At 33.2% G+C, this 17,944-nt stretch overlaps 2 protein-coding genes across 3 annotated transcripts; one reads left to right on the forward strand and one right to left on the reverse strand.

The window, feature by feature from the left end:
* Positions 1–1,251: 1,251 nt before the first annotated feature.
* Positions 1,252–1,840, forward strand: LOC113696302 (NADP-dependent malic enzyme-like). Its single transcript, XM_027215736.2, has 3 exons — positions 1,252–1,377; positions 1,460–1,588; positions 1,698–1,840. Exons 1-3 carry the CDS (start codon positions 1,281–1,283, stop codon positions 1,784–1,786), a joined length of 315 nt encoding a protein of 104 aa, XP_027071537.2. The 5' UTR covers positions 1,252–1,280; the 3' UTR covers positions 1,787–1,840.
* A 6,202-nt stretch (positions 1,841–8,042) lies between these two features.
* LOC113696184 (kihadalactone A synthase LFS-like) lies at positions 8,043–12,899 on the reverse strand. 2 transcript variants are annotated; one of them, XM_027215560.2, is made up of 11 exons: positions 12,713–12,896; positions 12,004–12,199; positions 11,520–11,618; positions 11,366–11,417; positions 10,295–10,416; positions 10,126–10,226; positions 9,980–10,038; positions 9,564–9,620; positions 9,017–9,062; positions 8,676–8,755; positions 8,043–8,356 (listed from the first exon to the last, which is right to left on the reverse strand). In XM_027215560.2, exons 1-11 carry the CDS (start codon positions 12,779–12,781, stop codon positions 8,284–8,286), a joined length of 954 nt encoding a protein of 317 aa, XP_027071361.1. In that variant the 5' UTR covers positions 12,782–12,896; the 3' UTR covers positions 8,043–8,283. The 2 variants fall into 2 exon arrangements, with proteins under 2 accessions (XP_027071361.1, XP_071911037.1); XM_072054936.1 differs by lacking the exon at positions 8,676–8,755 and having other exon boundaries at positions 8,111–8,356; positions 12,713–12,899.
* Between the last annotated feature and the right edge of the window lie 5,045 nt (positions 12,900–17,944).

The following is a 17,944-nucleotide window of genomic DNA, read 5'->3' on the forward strand; positions in this document are numbered from 1 at the left end:
TAACGCCGAAACATTTTTGTGCCACAAAAGTGTGCATGGACTCATTTAATTCTTTTGTGGATAAGTACCGATGCGTTTACGTGTTAATTTTTTTTTAGAAAAATGGAGATCAATTGAAAAGGCATATAAATGCAAGAGGAGCTAATAACTACAAGTGTCTTCTTTATTGATACAATAGATTAAATATTATTTAGATATGCTAACAAAGTGTCCGTAAACACTTATTAGAAAAACCTAAGAATAAAAGAACTGTTTGGATTTATTAGTTTTTTAAAAATTAATTTTTTATATACTATAAAAATTTTTTAAAAAGTAATCTAAATTTCTTTTAATATTTAAAATATATTTTAAAAACTCTACAACTCTTAAATATCTAAAAATATACTCTAAAAACTCTGCCACAGTAAATCCAAAAGGATTTCAAAAACACCCTAAAAATAAAAAAATAGCTAATCCAAACGGATAGAATCGTTAACCCCAGAGGCAGAAGAAATACGTCTTTAAACTTTTACAACACAAATGCTTTAACGCAGCTTTGAATCCTATGTTTCAGTGCATTGCATATCTGCTTATAAAAAGAGAAACAAAGGGGAAAATGAAAAACTCGGGGAATAGAAGGAAGTAAAGCATCTTCCAATCCATATCAAATAAAGGAGCATGAATATTCATAACAAATTGTAACGTCCGATTAATCAGCTCCAAGTCTATATTTATGACAACGGAGCATGATTCATGTTACAGAAATAATTAATTGATGCAAAATCGAAGAGGGAAAAAAATAAAAGAATGTGTATTTTCAAATGATGAAGTGACAGGAAAAGATGTTTAGGTGGCAGTGAGAACTGTGGATCGGCAAAGAGGACAAGAATTGTGATCGGAGAGCCACTGAGCTATACAAGATGAATGGAAGACGTGCCCACATGGAACTTTTTTACCCCCAACGCCGGACTCGAAACCTTCCATGCAAATTATGCAGTCTCCAACTGCTTCCACCATCGGCATTTCACTCAGTTGATTCTGGTTCAAAGTCTTGGCTTCAAACAACTTTGTCTGGATATAGTTCTCCTCCATAGTTGTCATGGACAGAGCCATCTCCAGATCAAACATTCCTTCCATTGGCTTCAAACAACTTTGTCTGGTTATAGTCCATTTGACCCTGTTGAATTCAGCGGCAAAGTTTACGTCCCTGGCCAGATTTAATAAATTTCTCATGTTCCTGATTTTGTCACAGTTTCCTTCATTAACCGAGCGGACAGTAATTAAATTATGCTGTCTTGGGAATGCAGGCAAACAATTGCTACATATTTCCTGGATTTGGTTTTGGTTTGGTCATGTGTGGTGCAATTCGTGTTCATGATGATATGCTTCTGGCAGCATGTAAGTATTTGCATGTCGAGGTTTGCTGTCTTGTTAATTGTAGTGTAGTATGTTGATACGTTTAGTCTCTATATTGGAACAGCGGAAGCTTTGGCTAAGCAAGTTGCAGACGAGCATTATGGACGGGGGATGATTTATCCTCCATTTGCAAATATCAGAAAAATCTCAGCTCATATTGCTGCTGGTGTTGCTGCAAAAGCATATGAGCTCGGTGTGTGCTCTTTACATATTTTCCTATGCGGGTGCTCAAAGGCCCCTCCTTTTTTATCTCTAAAACTCAAACGAGATTTATGCCTAAATCCTGTTTGCTTATTATGTAGGTGTGGCAACACGGCTTCCTCGACCTGCGGATCCGGTGAAGTTCGCTGAAAGCTGCATGTACACTCCAAACTACCGAAGTTACCGGTGATTTCTCAGTTTTGTCCTGCTGCTGGTGTGCCTTCATCCAATGGTTTGTCTTATGATGGAGGACTCGTGTGTCACAGTGGTCTCTAATAAGCTGCGACAAAATGTGTCTGTACGCTCTGCCACGTAATCAGCTGATCTGTTGTAAAAATATGACGCTTGCACGGGTCTCTGTGTCTGTGTCTGACGCTTGCACGTAAAATTAATTAGTGAGAAATGAAAAATTTATTTTTTGAAATACGAGGGATGAAGAAATTCATTTTGTGAAATGTGAGGGATGAAAAAAATCATTTTATAAAATGTGAGAGACGAAAAAATTTATTTTATAAAATGTGGAGAACTATAGATCAGATTATGTAAAATATAATTTGACAAATTTACCCTTCAAAAATGATCACGTGCCTTGCACATGATGGATTCTGGCCAAAAAATGATCGGAAACCTAGTTAGAGACTAAATTTGTCCGATGTGAATATGTAAGGGATATAAAATTACACTTTTAAAAGTGAGGGACGAAAAAAGTTATTTTACAAAATGTGAGGGACAGTTTGGACGATTTCCCCAAAAATATTTTCTAGAGTTTAGTTGCCCTTCAAATCGAATATTGTTGCTCCTTAATGAGCGCGGGAGATTTTTTTTTTTTTTTTTTTTGCACGGGAGCAACCAGTTGAGGAGATCCAGAAGTGCAAAGCACAGTAGTACTACGTAATTTCTCGTTAATGCAGGGGAATAGAGAAGGGATTTCTTTGGCACTGCAGAACTTGCATTTTGCATAACGCGGTTGATATGGTTCTGGGACAAGCGAAAATGCCGGGCAGAAAAGGTATTACTCCCTCCGTCCCACTTGATAGTTTTGTTTTCCTTTTTCATCTGTCCCAAATTATAATACACTTTCCAATTGAAGAATGTAGTTGTATTTTAATTTTCTTAAAATACCCTTATTCAATGTAAGTTGTTGTTACTATAAACCTACCACATTTAATGAGAGTTGACTCTTTTTTTACCATCAATTCAAGTTCCCATAAAGTTGTACTCTATTTAATGTGAGGATATTTTAGAAAAATAGCAATCTAAATTTACTTTTCCAACAAAGTTAACTACTTTTTCTTAAACTGTGTGAAAAAAAAAACAGGACTATCAAAGTGGGATGAATGGAGTATCATTTATTCTGTAGTCCGTACTTGGAGAAGGGAAGGGCTTTCTTTTTGCTCCTCCAAACTTGCATTTTGGATAACATGGTTCATGGGTTAGGACAAATAAATCCAGGAGGAAGGACAACATGGCTGATTGGCCTAGGCCTCGGAGAAGTGTATCCGCAAGTGAGTCGTCATTTTTGTTTGGTTCGTGCATTTTTTTTTTTGATAGTCGTAGAAGTATTTAGTTGTTCACAGGGTATTTATATCTATATCTATATGTATTGCAGAAGGGATTTCTAGCAAAGACCCTCTTAATGACTTCCAAACTTTTCATTTTTTTTCTAAATTTTTATATTTATTTTAATACATAAAAAGTAGTGGGTTATAACAAACCCTATCACAAATCAAATTTAAAATTTAAAACATTCTCACTATCTACTTCATAAACCGTTTATAGTTTGTTATTTATACTTTAAATTCTTTTTACTCCTTAATTAAAGACAAATGTTTATTCGTATGTTATTTTAATACAATGTTACATTTTTATAATTAAGAAATATTTGTCACCACACTTACCCTATAACCACCCCTACAAATGAGCTTTGCAAATTATAATCATGTTTCAAAAAAATCACAAATGTGCAACTAAATGTAAAGTTGAGGGGGTAAAGTGCAGTTAAATGTAAAGTTAAGGGGGCTTACTATATTTAACCCTAAAAAAAATTCCAAGAACGGAACAGGTAGTGGGTTATAGATTTTTGTCTAGATTTTTATATTTATTTTAATACATAAAAAGTAGTGGGTTATAACCAACCCTATCACCAGTCAAATTTAAAATTTAAAACTTTTCCATAATCTACTTCATAAATCGTTTATAGTTTGTTGTTTATACTTTAAATTCTTTTTACTATTTAATCAAAGACAAATGCTCATTCATAGGCTATTTTAATACAATTTTAATTCGGAATCATACAACATGATCAAGAAACAGCAGAATCAATTAGGACTAGATTTTGACCTCGAAAAAAAAAATTAGACCTAGATGCCACTGGAACGTTGTCGTAACTTGCGATGCCAATTAGGATTATTTAACACTTTTTTCTTTTGCAAGGAGTTAGGACACTATAAAGTTTATTTAGGCAAACTTTGTCTCATGGGTGATTTGAGTATCAAGTTATTGAATATACTATAAATCCTATAATATCAGTATGCTACAAAAAAATAATTATTTTACTAGCATGTGTTATTTGCGTACAAAATTTCAGAGGTAAATCAAATGCTTTTACTTATCTATATCTATATGTATTGCAGAAGGAATTTTTAGCAGAGACTCTCTTAATGACTTCCAAACTTCTCATTCTTTGTTCTAAATTTTTGTATTTATTTTAATGCATAAAAAGTAGTGGGTTATAACCAACCTATCACAAATCAAATTTAAAATTTAAAACATTCCCACTATCTATTTCATAAACCGTTTATATTTTGATATTTATACTTTAAATTCTTTTTACTCCTTACTTAAAGACAAATGCTTATTCGTATGCTATTTTAATACAATGTTATATTTTTATAATTAAGAAATATTTGTCACCACAATAACCCTATAACTACCCCTACAAATGAACTTTGCAAATTACAATCATGTTTCAAAAAAATCACAAATGTGCAACTAAATGTAAAGATGAGGGAGTAAAATGCAACTAAATGTAAAGTTAATAGGGTTTACTATATTTAACCAAAAAAAATATTTCAAAAACGGAACAAGTAGTGGGTTATACATTTTTGTCTAGATTTTTGTATATATTTTAATACATAAAAGGTAGTGAGTTATAACCAACCCTATCACCAGTCAAAAAACTTTCCTATAATCTATTTCATAAACCGTTTATAGTTTGTTGTTTATATTTTCAATTCTTTGTACTCCTTAATTAAAGACAAATGCTCATTCACATGCTATTTTAATACAATTTTAATTCGGAATCATACAACATGATTAAGAAACAGCAGAACCAATTAGGATTAAATTTTGACCTCGAAAAAAAAATTAGACCTCGATGCCACTGGCACGTTGCCGTAACTTGCGATGCTAATTAGAACTATTTAGCGCTTTTTTCTTTTGCAAGGAATTAGAACACTGTAAAACTTATTTAGGCAAACTTTGCCTCATCGGTGATTTGAGTACCAAGTTATTGAATATACTACAAATCCTATAATATCAGTCTGCTACAAAAAATAATTATTTTACTAGTATGTGTCATTTGCGTACAAAATTTCAGAAGTAAATCAAATGCTTTTACTTATCTATATCTATATGTATTGCAGAGGGGATTTTTAGCAGAAACCCTCTTAATGACTTCCAAACATCTCATTTTTTTTCTAAATTTTTGTATTTATTTTAATATATAAAACGTAGTGGGTTATAATCAACCCTATCACAAATCAAATTTAAAATTTAAAACATTCCCACTATCTATTTCATAAACCGTTTATAGTTTGTTATTTATATTTTAAATCATTTTTACTCCTTACTTAAAGATAAGTGCTTATTCGTATGCTATTTTAATACAATGTTACATTTTTATAATTAAGAAATATTTGTCACCACACTAACGTTATAACCACCCCTACAAATGAGCTTTGCAAATTACAATCATGTTTCAAAAAAATCACAAATGTACAACTAAATATAAAGTTGAGGGGGTAAAGTGCAATTAAATGTAAAGTTAAGGGGATTTACTATATTTAACCCTAAAAAAAATCTCAAGAACGGAACAGGTAGTGGGTTATAGATTTTTGTCTATATTTTTTTATTTATTTTAATACATAAAAAGTAGTGGGTTATAACCAACCCTATCACCAGTCAAATTTAAAATTTAAAACTTTCCCATAATCTTCTTCATAAACCGTTTATAGTTTGTTGTTTATACTTTAAATCCTTTTTATACATGTAATTAAAGACAAATGCTCATTCACATGTTATTTTAATACAATTTTAATTCGGAAGCATACAACATGATCAAGAAACAGCAGAATCAATTAGGACTAGATTTTGACCTCGAAAAAAAAAATTAGGCCTAGATGTCACTGGCACGTTGCCGTAACTTGCGATACCAATTAGGACTATTTAGCGCTTTTTTCTTTTGCAAGAAGTTAGAACACTGTAAAGTTTATTTAGGCAAATTTTGCCTCATCGGTGATTTGGGTATCAAGTTATTGAATATACTACAAATTCTATAATATCAGTCTACTGCAAAAAATAATTATTTTACTAGCATATGTTATTTGCGTACAAAATTTCAAAGGTAAATCAAATACTTTTACTTATATTCTATATAATTTGAATAGTTTTTTAGCGAATATAACCATACTATGCAAGACCATCACTTTGTACAATTGGACCTAGCAAATTGTACATCAATCACAATTTAAATTTTGCTCGATACCTGCGCAGTTCATGAGTTCCATCAGTAACACTACATCAAATTTCTAATGTTGTTTCATACTTTTATCAACATGTATTTCAAAAAATTATAGGTTTGAAAATGATACATGTGTTCGAAAGTTAGTTACGTGGTTGAGATCAAGCAATTTTACAACATCACAAGCATTGTTGATAGCAAATTCAAAGAAAATATGGATATCCGAATATACAATCATGTATACGGTAAACTTACTCTATTTAATTTAATTATTACACAAATTTTTTAAATTTATAATCATAACCTATACTTTCTTTCATTCTTATTAGGTTAAATATTTTCGAATATTTGCTTACATTCAGAGTATTAATATAGAAAACATGTTTTATGTGCTATGCAAAAATTATGAACAATTATGTGAAAGTCATTTTTCAAAAATAGTGTGTATGCATTGTAATGACGTGGTCGACACTGTTGTTAGGTAATTAATTTCATGTACCTTTAATTTTAACAAATTTTTCTGTACTGTATATAACATTTTATTTGTCAAACAAGTACAATGTTAACACTTAACATACAAATCAAAAATTTCAGTGGTATCATGCATCTTAATCTACAAGACAGACATGCATGATTCGTATTTGGTTGTGATGTTTCTTATCTCAGAGAATTACAAAGAAAGATAGAATTTCTTGATATATGTTTATTTTTTATAATGCTATTTATAAACTATGTAAAAAAAAATACACTAATTTTGAATTTCGCACGTACTTAATTCTCAGGACAATGGTGATAGGTTGTTCAACCAATGAATCAATTCATGCAAAGATCGTGCATTTTCATTTGTAGTACGCATAGAGATGTAATCGAGCCGAGTCGAGCTCAAGTAGTGCTATACTCGAGCTCGACTCGACTCATATATCCCTAGGCTCGAGCTCGGCTCGATCTCGACCGAGTCAAAAAAATTGATACTCGAAACTCGACTCGATGTACTCGCTCTAAACTCGAAACTCGACTCGATAAGGCTCGATAACGAAGGGTATTTTGTAAATTCCATATAACTTATACCCATAATAGTCATTTTATAATTATAATACATATATATTATTTAAATTATAAATATATTATTTAAATAACCCCGGCTCGACGAGCCTCGAGTCGGGGATTTTTGACTCGAAACTCGACTCGATTTTCATTCGAGCTACTCGAAACTCGGCTCGAACTCGGTCAACCCGAGTTCGAGCCAAGTCGTTGACCAAGCTACTCGCGAGTAGCTTGGCTCGCGTATACGGTACACCCCTAAGTACGCATTCGACAAAATTTAACAGAATTAATTAAATCACCGATTTTGACTTTCGTACTAAAAGTTGATTGATGTGAAGAGTGTTCGCACCTTCATGCAAGATTATCAAATTGAAGGCATAATATCTGTAAATATTTTATTTTAACAGCATTTAATTACATTCATTTTTATTCATATATCATTCATTTTCTAATATAAATTTCTATTATTTTTTCAGGATCTATCTTCAGAAAAAGGTAATTATTGAATATTATACACATTCTATAATATTTTAAACTATTGTTAGATAGATATTATATTTTAATTGTGTTGTTACAATTTTTTAACCTTTTTTAATTCACCCTTTTATTTTAATTTTTTCAATAATGTCAGCGCCGTACGTAGCATGTGTATTCACACTAGTTTTATAGTATTCATGAGTACATTCAAATTATATTTAACTTATTATGTCAATAAATACACTTAGATACTTTCTAAAATAAACTTCTATTTTTTCCACCAAAAAAAAAAAAGAGAAAAAAAAGGAGCCTGCGACCCGCAAAAAAAAAAAAGAGTTAAAAAGTGGAAACCAACTGATAGAATGTTTATCCACCATCCGTTACATGAAACAACTGATGCCTTGCCAATCAAGGGTCGAACTATCCTAGGAGCTCAGATCAACATGCGTATCTTCATATCTCTGCATCAAGCAAGCTCCACATGTGACGGGTGGGTACCTGAATACAGCGACAATAAATCAATAGCACAATGAGACCATTACATCTGGCCAAAACATACAAAGGTTTTCCGCTGATCCACCTTGGATGTTAGAGGTCAAACTAAATTTACTAACTAAACAGCTTGGCATCTACTATTACCGATTCCAAGAGCGATTTTGACGGAAAAAAAAAACCTTGTAATTGAGAATTAACGACCAAACCTTTCACGTACGTGAACATTGCAACCAATAGCAGATCTCTTCTGGCCAAAACAACTAAAAGAAGGATAACAATGACCTACAAAATCCCATATCATGTATCTAAATGCAATACATACTTCGGAGGATCATCCTCTGAGTGGCAGGTTGGCAAGCATTTGACAACACAATTGAAACTGGGCAGCACGAAGAAAGCAATCTGCCCACCATCACAGAGAGAAGAAATTAGCAAGGCACTGATCGCTGCTTACAGAACTAAATTTCTCATGTAGAAATCAGCTGAGCTTGTAATGTCCACTGTATCTGTAAAGCTATGGCTTGAGAAAGATTTAACTATTTAGAACTACGTCTGAAACTTTCCTTGTGCTAATATATTTGACGCACACACTGTTTAAGATGAGGATCTCATTCCAACAAAACATTGCTGTTACAGAACATAAGGAGGTTCAGAAAGCCTTACAGAATATCTATCTTGACCGCCAACCAAGACTCGATGTAGTGTTGACCTGAAAATGATCCCCACAACAGAACAATTTCAACATCACGGAGAAGAAAGTTCAGCAAATTAGATATTCAATTATTTTATCTCCAAGAAACCATAAATTCCAGGCCCTCAACTATAAATTTTCAGGTTTCCTGAATTATCAAACTTCATAACCCAACCAGTGAATATGGATGACTGCTTTTACGAAGAGTTTGTAACTTCAGACATCAGTGATTGTTTTTCTTACACCGAAACCACCATAAAGATAATAATTAGGTTCAATGTGTGCTAGAACATGAGAACTCCTTGACTGAAACAGCTGTCTAATTAAAAACTGAATGCTTCTAAAAAAGACTGGTAAAATATGGGAACTCCTTGTCTGTGTTAGACATTCAATTATTGGTGCATAATTTGTGTTAAAACACAGATAAGAAAAATGCAGTTGCAATAGCTCAAGATCCATTATCATTTTTTCAGGAGGGGGAAAAAAGGATTACTGTGCTTAGTAGAAACTCATAATTACCTGAAAGAACAATTGCTCCAGCGCTCCAGTAAATCTCCAAGATTCACAATAAATGCTCTGCGTACCGTGTATCAACTATTTATTTGCAGCCATCATAGAATGCAGCATGATACTTATCATTGGGACTAATCTATAAGAGTTATGCTGCAACAATAATTTAACAAGTAGTCCTCAAATAAAAATAAGAATGGCAGAATGCCAAGAGCATAACCATAAGAAAGTTCTTTAGGTTAATGACCTATACTAATTCATAAGCTGAAGACTTTTTGATCTATGGAGTGACAGCATAATATCCTTTTTTAATTTTTTTTTAATATATGTATGATGAAATGTCCAAACACACCAAACAAGGAATCATGAACAGAAAATTCGTTTCTACTTGAGAGAAACTGATCGTTGAGAGAAAAAGGCCTTACCCTTTCACTGGTGACACATATTCCCAAATCTGAGGCTCAACATGCTTGTCCTTGCATATCTGCAATGGAACAGCAGGTTCATGGTCCCACTCAAGAATAATTATGGGATCATTCCTAATCAATCTAATTCCAACGTTTGTGTATACCTGAAGACCAGTGACATCATCTGTGGCTAACAAGGTAAGCAAGCCAAAGTCACTGTGGGCACCTGCACCATATATTCCTCTCTCTGGTTCAGAGATTTTACCTGAAATTAATCAAGCTCATGTCAGCTTATAAATACTGCCTTCTTTAGGAAACTGTCCACAACCTGACCTTCATAATGTAGCAGCCGCAAAGTTGCAATAGGATCGCCTAGCATTTCTGATTGATCAAAAAAGTTTCCATCCAGGTCAAGTGCTAGGGCTATAATTCTAGCAACTGCCCTTGCAACCTCACTGAACGCAAGAATAAAGATAGAGAGGATGTCAGTATCAAACAAGCTGTAAAAGCAGTCTGCAAGATGTAGAGCTAAATGTAGGAAGATTTGGAAAGAACTGCTGAAAGTACATCACAAGATAATAATCAAGAACCTTTCAAATTTGGCAATAGAAAAGATGCAGAACCAGACAATGACTTCAGTTTCATTTCAACATCATTGACTAGTATTGTACCTTGGAACAAGATAAGCCTTTGCAAAATGAAAAGCACCAATATTTCAATGGTCAAATGATGAACAAAATGATAGGTTCTCGCTTGAGAAATGTGGTGATCATTGTTTAATTACCTGATAATTAAACACAGAATTCCATTCTTCAAACTAGGAAGAATTAACAGTGAATGTGTGGATTCAAGCAAGTGCTTAAAGACATCATAGGTGAGTCAAAAAATTGTGTCTAAGTCTAATCAATTAATGTATTAGAAATGAGAGCGAATACAAAAGCTATGTATTTGGACTTACTCAACACGATTTGATGACACATATTCATCAATAATGACTGTTCCACTAAAAGAAATAATGATTTATCTGATTTTGTAAATATGCAACTGCATGGGAGCAGAGATATAACATCTTATGCACTAGTGACATCGAATTAAGTAATTTAACCGGATGGCCAGCAATTTACAATCTAAGTGTCCCAACCACCAATTTCATCAGAATTTAACACATCAAATGTTGTTAAGGTGATGGAAATGCAAATTGGTTAAGAAAAAAATATACCCTTGCACCCAAAGATGATTAATCAATATGATTAACTAAATTAATCTGCTGCTTACTCATACAACAGCAAAGATGATTCAGGTCAGTACTTGACATTAAGTTACTTCTGCAGCACCGATGAGTACAACCACATGCAAGAAAAATAGATAGTTTTTCTGATACATGATAGGCATCTCAATACTTACAGTGCTTCGCGGTGGTATCTCTCCATAGTTTCTCTCCATCCAGGCAAAATATCTTTACAGAAAAAAAAAATTCCACTTTTAACCAAAAGATTTGCAAGATTTATGAAGCAAGATTGATGTTCAACATGTAACAATAATTGCGTAGCAAAGTTACCTGCTGTAGGCCACAAGTTTGGTCCACGAAATGGTTTTTCGGCTTGAGGATCATCTTCTGGTATTTCCACACCAATGTAATATCCTTCTTTATAATCTCCTACAAGAACATCAGGGCGCAGAAATGCTTAGCTCAAATAAAAACACGAACTTAGTTCTGCTGCTCATTCTGGTAAGTGGCATGTACAAACATCACATAAGAGAACAGAGGATGCAGAAAGAAAAGGAGCATATAAACAACATAAAAGAGGCCTGATAAGTGACATTTGATAGCAATGCAAATATAGCCACAACCAGGAGTTGATATAGTCAACATGTAAGGCCGGAAAGTGTAGCTGAAAATGAAAATACTCTAAAGCGACAAGAGAATGAACTCCAACTATTCACTTGTATAATGCATTGGCTACACCTGTCCTTATATTCTGGTATTAACAACCATCGGATATAAAAATTAGGATAAACGCAATAGGTATGAGAAAACAAACCATGTATCTGGTTGACAGGATCCAGATGCTGATCTAGAAGAGGAGTGTAACCACGGTTTTTTTCATTCCTGAGAAGCTTCATCTTTTCATCAAGTGGTAGACTAAAGAACCTTTTGCTTTGAGAAAAGACCTCATCCATAAATTCTGGGCTGATACCATGATTGACTACATAAAAAAATCCAGAGTCCAAGCAAGCCTAAATAAACGATAACATCGTTAGGAATAAGTAACTCAACTCCCAGAATGATTCCAATCATTGGTAAGCACTGATATGGAGAATGGAAACGGCTTTAGATAAAGGTGTATATTATTGTAAGAGTATTTGTGCAGGCAAGAACAGGTTATCCATGTATAGCTGCAATAGCAAATTAATGCAGCACTAATCAATAAAAGTGATCATAAAATTGAGATGCAGAGTTACGTTACGTTACTTACTGTATCTATTGCATCGTTGCATGGAAAAACTATATACTAACTTAACAACTGAACAATTCATTACTTGCTAAGAAGTATTAGTCCCAATTTCTACTCATATATTCACTCCTTCAGTTCTTCAACCTTCAAACTAAATTACTCATCATCGGAAAAAACTGTAAATTTACCCCACAGATAGGCCAAAGAATGCACTAAAATAAACATAAATCGAACGATAGCAGGTGTTGTGGGGGGGGGGGGGGAATAAAAAGAAAAGGAGGAGTGGAGTGCCTGCCTGTCTGAGGAGAGAGACAGATTTTTGTATGTCGGAATTGGAGAGGTCTATACAATTCAGTGCCGCCATATTTGCAGATGCTGCCGGAAGCTTTTGTTCGTCGATAGCTTTTTCAACTCTATGGTCTAAGAGCAAATATTAAGAACACCGAAAAGAGTGATGAGTCCGCTATATATAAAAAAAAAAAAAAAAAATCTGACAGGCGACTGGTACGTATGCCTCCTCATGTCTACCTCTTGACTTTGAGGTTAGGAAAAAAAACCACCGGTCCGCACCAGACATGAGGAGGCATACCTGCCAGACGCCTGTAGTAATGTAGTGTACAAGCAGTCGGTCCAATTTCTACCTCTTGACTTTGAGGTTAGAAATTGGAATTTTGCAGATAAGATAACACCGAAACAGGTCTCTTATCCGGATAACACCGATCTTATGAAACTAATAAAATAAGCTATTATTATATCAAGTGAAATATTGGAGAAAGAAGTAGAGAAATAGAGAGTGATATTCTTATATTCCAATAAGATACAAAAGTCAAACCAAAGGGTGTCAATGTATCTCTATATATAGGTACTACAAGATTAAAGGTACATCAATTCTATTAAACACCCACTATTACAAGAATATGAAGAAACTCATGAAACGGTTTCTCCACTACATGAGTAGATTTATGGATTGTAACTTCTATACATAATATAGTCATAAATCATGAATTAATCCTCTTGAAAATACAAAGGGACATCCACACTTTAAATTGTTTCATAACACTCCCACTTGGATGTCCATTACACAAAAAATATGCCTCGTTAAAACTTTACTAGAGAAAAATTCATCGGGACAAAAACCCTATGAAGGAAAAAGAGTACACTATTCCTGTGTATTAATTTCTCCCACTGATGCAAACATCATTTGAGATCTTTTAATCGTCGCATTTCAATATTCTTCGCCAATTGCACTGAGATATGGTACTTCAGGACCAAGTATCTCTTCATTTTCCTCTTGCGGTCTAAAAGGATCCTTATTAGGATCTAATGATCTGACAACCATTGGAATACTTAATGTATGTACCTTATTCATATAAAATCGCTTTAATACCTTCTGGGTATAAGCAGTTTGGTGGACAAAAATTTCACTTTTCAAATGCTCAATTTGTAAATCAAGGTAGAATTTTGTTTTTCCAAAATTCTTGATCTCAAAATCCTTCTTCAAATATTCAACATTATTTTGAATTTCTTCCGGAGTTCCAATCAGATTTAGATCATCAATATATATAACAATGATCACAAAATTTGATGCATTTTTTTTTTATAAAAACACATGGACATATTGGATCATTGGTATAACGTTCTTTAGTTAGACATTCATTGAGGCGGTTATACCACATACGTTCAGATTGTTTGAGGCCATACAAAGACCTTTGTAATTTAATAGAATAAATATCTTTAGGATTTGATTTGCATGCTTCAGGCATGTTGAATCCTTCGGAGATTCTCATATAAATATCATTTTCAAGATTTTCATATAAATATGCAGTAACGACGTCCATTAGACGCATATCTAGTTTTTTCATGTACTGCAAAACTCATAAGATATTTAAATATGATAGTATCCACTACAGGTGATTACGTTTCATCATAATCAAATCCAGGCCTTTGTGAAAATCCTTGGGGTCCAAGTCTTGCCTTATACCTCACAATTTTATTTTTCTTATTTCTTTTTATCACAAATACCCATTTATATTCTACTGGCTTTACACCTTCAGGTGTTTGGACTACAAGTCCAAAACTTTTCTTTTAACCAGTGAGTCTAATTCAGATTGGATCACATCTTTTCATTTTGACCGATCATTTCTATACCGACATTCATCAATCGATTTAGATTCATAATTCTCGTTAATTTCTATAATATCAAGTGCTACATTTTATTAGGCTCCAATTAAATTTTCTATGATTTCATTCTCTTCAGGAGTTGGCTCTTCGGGAGCGACCTCTTCAAGGGGTTGAATTTTATCATGACATTTATTTAATCTCCGGAGTTATTCGAAATCAATTTATACCTTATTTAGGTAGGCCGGCCTTAAATTTATTTATAGCACTTGTGCATGTCCTTCAGGGACATCAATTTTAACCAAAGTATTTCCTGCAGGAATAGTTGATTTAATGACTCTTCTGGAGTCGATAAATATAACTTTCTACAAATGAAGAATTTCTTGAACTTCTAGTTTACATTATTTTGTATGAGGATCGAGGAAATTCAATTTTTCAGGTGATTTTCTTTCGGTTGATTTTTTCCTCCCCCTAATGTCGGGAATCGTAGCTCATCAGAATAAATAAATCATTCAATAGATCACTCATCAATACTCATTAATATTTCTAACTCAAAAACTTATTTCAATTTCTAACTGCTAATCTTACAAAACAAGAGTTCGTACCTCTTGATATTTCTGAAAAAAATTATTTATCATAGGTATTAGATGTTGAAATTCATCTTAAGGCAATGGGTCTTGGTAATACTATTGTGGAAAAAAATGAATTCTCAAGTCAAGACCGTGCCAAAGTTATGATTTTCCTTCGTCATCATGTAGATGAAGGATTACAAATAGAGTATCTTACTGTTAAAGATCCTCTTGTCCTTTGGCGAGATTTGAAAGAAAGATTCGACCACCTGAAGTTGGTCGTTCTTCCAAAAGCCCGATATGATTGGCTTCACTTACGCTGCAAGATTTTAAATCTGTCAACGAATATAATTCAGCCATGTTCAGAATAACTTCTCAATTATCATTATGTGGCGAAAAAATCACTGATGAAGATATGTTAGAGAAAATATTTTCTACTTTTCATGTCTCTAACATGCTCCTGCAGCAGCAATATCGAGAGAAGGGATTTAAAAAATATTCTGAACTTATCGCATGTCTTCTCTTGACTGAACAAAACAATGAGTTATTGCTGAAAAATCATGAGTCCCGACCAACTGGTGCAAGTCCATTCCCTGAAGCGAATGCGACCCAATTTTAAAATTCTGGTCGAGGCCGTGGACGTGGCCATAGATGTGGCCGTGGAGGAGGCCGTGGACGTGGCCGTGGCCGTGGACGTGATCGTAGTAAATTTGTGCCCCGCGAAAATTTTAACCGTGGCAAACAACAAAATGTTTTCCAAAAGAGGGAAAATAACTACGATCAGAAAAATGGAGAAAATAAAGTTTATGAAGAAAAATGCTACCGATGGGGTATGGAAGGTCATTGGTCCCGTACCTGTCGTACGGCTGAACATCTTGTTGACCTCTATCAAGCATCATTGAAAAAGAAAGACAAAGGTGTTGAGATAAATTTCATTGATCAAAAGAATGATTATGATGATGGTGATGATGTTGATATGACACACCTCTATGTAGCTGATTTTTTTGAGCATCCTGAAGATGTCAACAAATATCCCATGATTATTTAAATATTTTTATGATGTTTTATATCTTTCATGTAATTTCCTTTCCATTGAATATTTATTTTCGCATCTTTATTAATATTTATTTTTGTTTGAAATTTTCTTCCTGAAGAAGAAATAGATGTCAAATATTTGAAATTAAATAATGGTGATGATAATATTTGTCTCATTGATAGTGTTACTACGCACCATATTGAAAAATAAAAAATATTTTTCTTGTTTGAAAATGGGGGATACAAACGTTAATACCATTAGTGGTAGTGCAAAATTGATTGAAAGCTCCGGAAGAGCCACTATATTTCTTCCTGAAGGGACTAAAATTATTGTAAATAATGCACTATTCTCTACCAAGTCTCGAAGAAACTTATTGAGTTTTAAAGATATCCGCGAAAATGGATATCATATCGAGACAATGACTGAGACAAATGGTGAATTTTTATTACTCACAAGTATCATTTCTGAAAAAAAATGCGTAGTAGAAAAATTACCTTCTTTTTCTTCTGGATTATATTATGCACAAATTAGTGCAATTGAAATTCATCACCTAGTAGACCAGAAGTTTACTCTTCCTAATGATTTTATGGTTTGGCATGATCGTCTCGGACATTCCGGATCTATAATGATGAGACGAATAATTGAGAATTCACATGGCCACTCATTGAAAAATCAAAAAGTATTAACAGCCAATGAATTCTCTTGTGTTGCTTGTTCTCAAGAGAAATTAATTATTAGACCATCACAAGTCAAAGTTGGGACTGAATCTCCTGCATTTCTAGAATGAATTCATGGTGATATATGTGAGCCTGTAAATCCACCATATGGACCATTTCGATATTTTATGGTGCTAATTGATGTATCAACTAGATGGTCACATGTATGTTTATTATCTACTCGTAATTTGGCGTTTGAGAGATTGCTTGCTCAAATAATTAAATTGCGAGCACAATTCCCAAATTACCCAATAAAGAAAATTCGTCTAAATAATGGTGGTGAATATTCCTCACATGCTTGTGACGATTATTGTATGTCCATTGGAATAACTGTTGAACATCCTGTAACTTATGTTCACACACAAAATGGTCTAGTCGAATCACTTATTAAACACCCACTATTACAAAAATATGAAGAAACTTATGAAACGATTTCTCCACTATATGAGTAGATTTATAGATTGTAACTTCTATATATAATATAGCCATAAATCATGAATTAATCCTTTTGGGAGTACAAAGGGACATCCACACTTTAAATTGTTTCATAACAACCGAAACATTTTTGTGCCACAAAAGTGTGCATGGACTCATTTAATTCTTTTGTGGATAAGTACCGATGCGTTTACGTGTTAAATTTTTTTTAGAAAAATGGAGATCAATTGAAAAGGCATATAAATGCAAGAGAAGTTAATAACTACAAGTGTCTTCTTTATTGATATAATAGATTAAATATTATTTAGATATGCTAACAAAGTGTCCGTAAACACTTATTAGAAAAACCTAAGAATAAAAGAACTATTTGGATTCATCAGTTTTTTTAAAATTAATTTTTTATATACTATAAAATTTTTTAAAAATATTTTAAAAAGTAGTCTAAATTATTTTTAATATTTTAAAATATATTCTAAATATTCTACTACCCTTAAATATCTCAAAATATACTCTAAAAACTCTGCTACAGTAAACCCAAAAGGATTTCAAAAACACTCTAAAAAAAAATAGCTAATCCAAACGGATAGAATCGTTAATCCCAGAAGGAGAAGAAATACGTCTTTAAACTATTACAACACAAATGCGTTAACGCA

The sequence above is a fragment of the Coffea arabica genome, chromosome 6e (genome assembly GCF_036785885.1).
Source record: "Coffea arabica cultivar ET-39 chromosome 6e, Coffea Arabica ET-39 HiFi, whole genome shotgun sequence".
Taxonomy (NCBI): domain Eukaryota; kingdom Viridiplantae; phylum Streptophyta; class Magnoliopsida; order Gentianales; family Rubiaceae; genus Coffea; species Coffea arabica.

Bases quoted from the DNA above. Each gene is read 5' to 3' on its own strand.
- LOC113696302 (XM_027215736.2), top strand. From the start codon at position 1,281: ATGCAGGCAAACAATTGCTACATATTTCCTGGATTTGGTTTTGGTTTG. The intron at 1,378-1,459 runs GTAAGTATTTGC...ATATTGGAACAG, and splicing joins TGATATGCTTCTGGCAGCAT to CGGAAGCTTTGGCTAAGCAA. The intron at 1,589-1,697 runs GTGTGTGCTCTT...CTTATTATGTAG, and splicing joins TGCAAAAGCATATGAGCTCG to GTGTGGCAACACGGCTTCCT.
- LOC113696184 (XM_027215560.2), bottom strand. From the start codon at position 12,781: ATGGCGGCACTGAATTGTATAGACCTCTCCAATTCCGACATACAAAAA. The intron at 11,418-11,519 runs GTAACTTTGCTA...TTTTCTGTAAAG, and splicing joins AAACTTGTGGCCTACAGCAG to ATATTTTGCCTGGATGGAGA. The intron at 10,039-10,125 runs GTATACACAAAC...GTTCCATTGCAG, and splicing joins ATGATGTCACTGGTCTTCAG to ATATGCAAGGACAAGCATGT.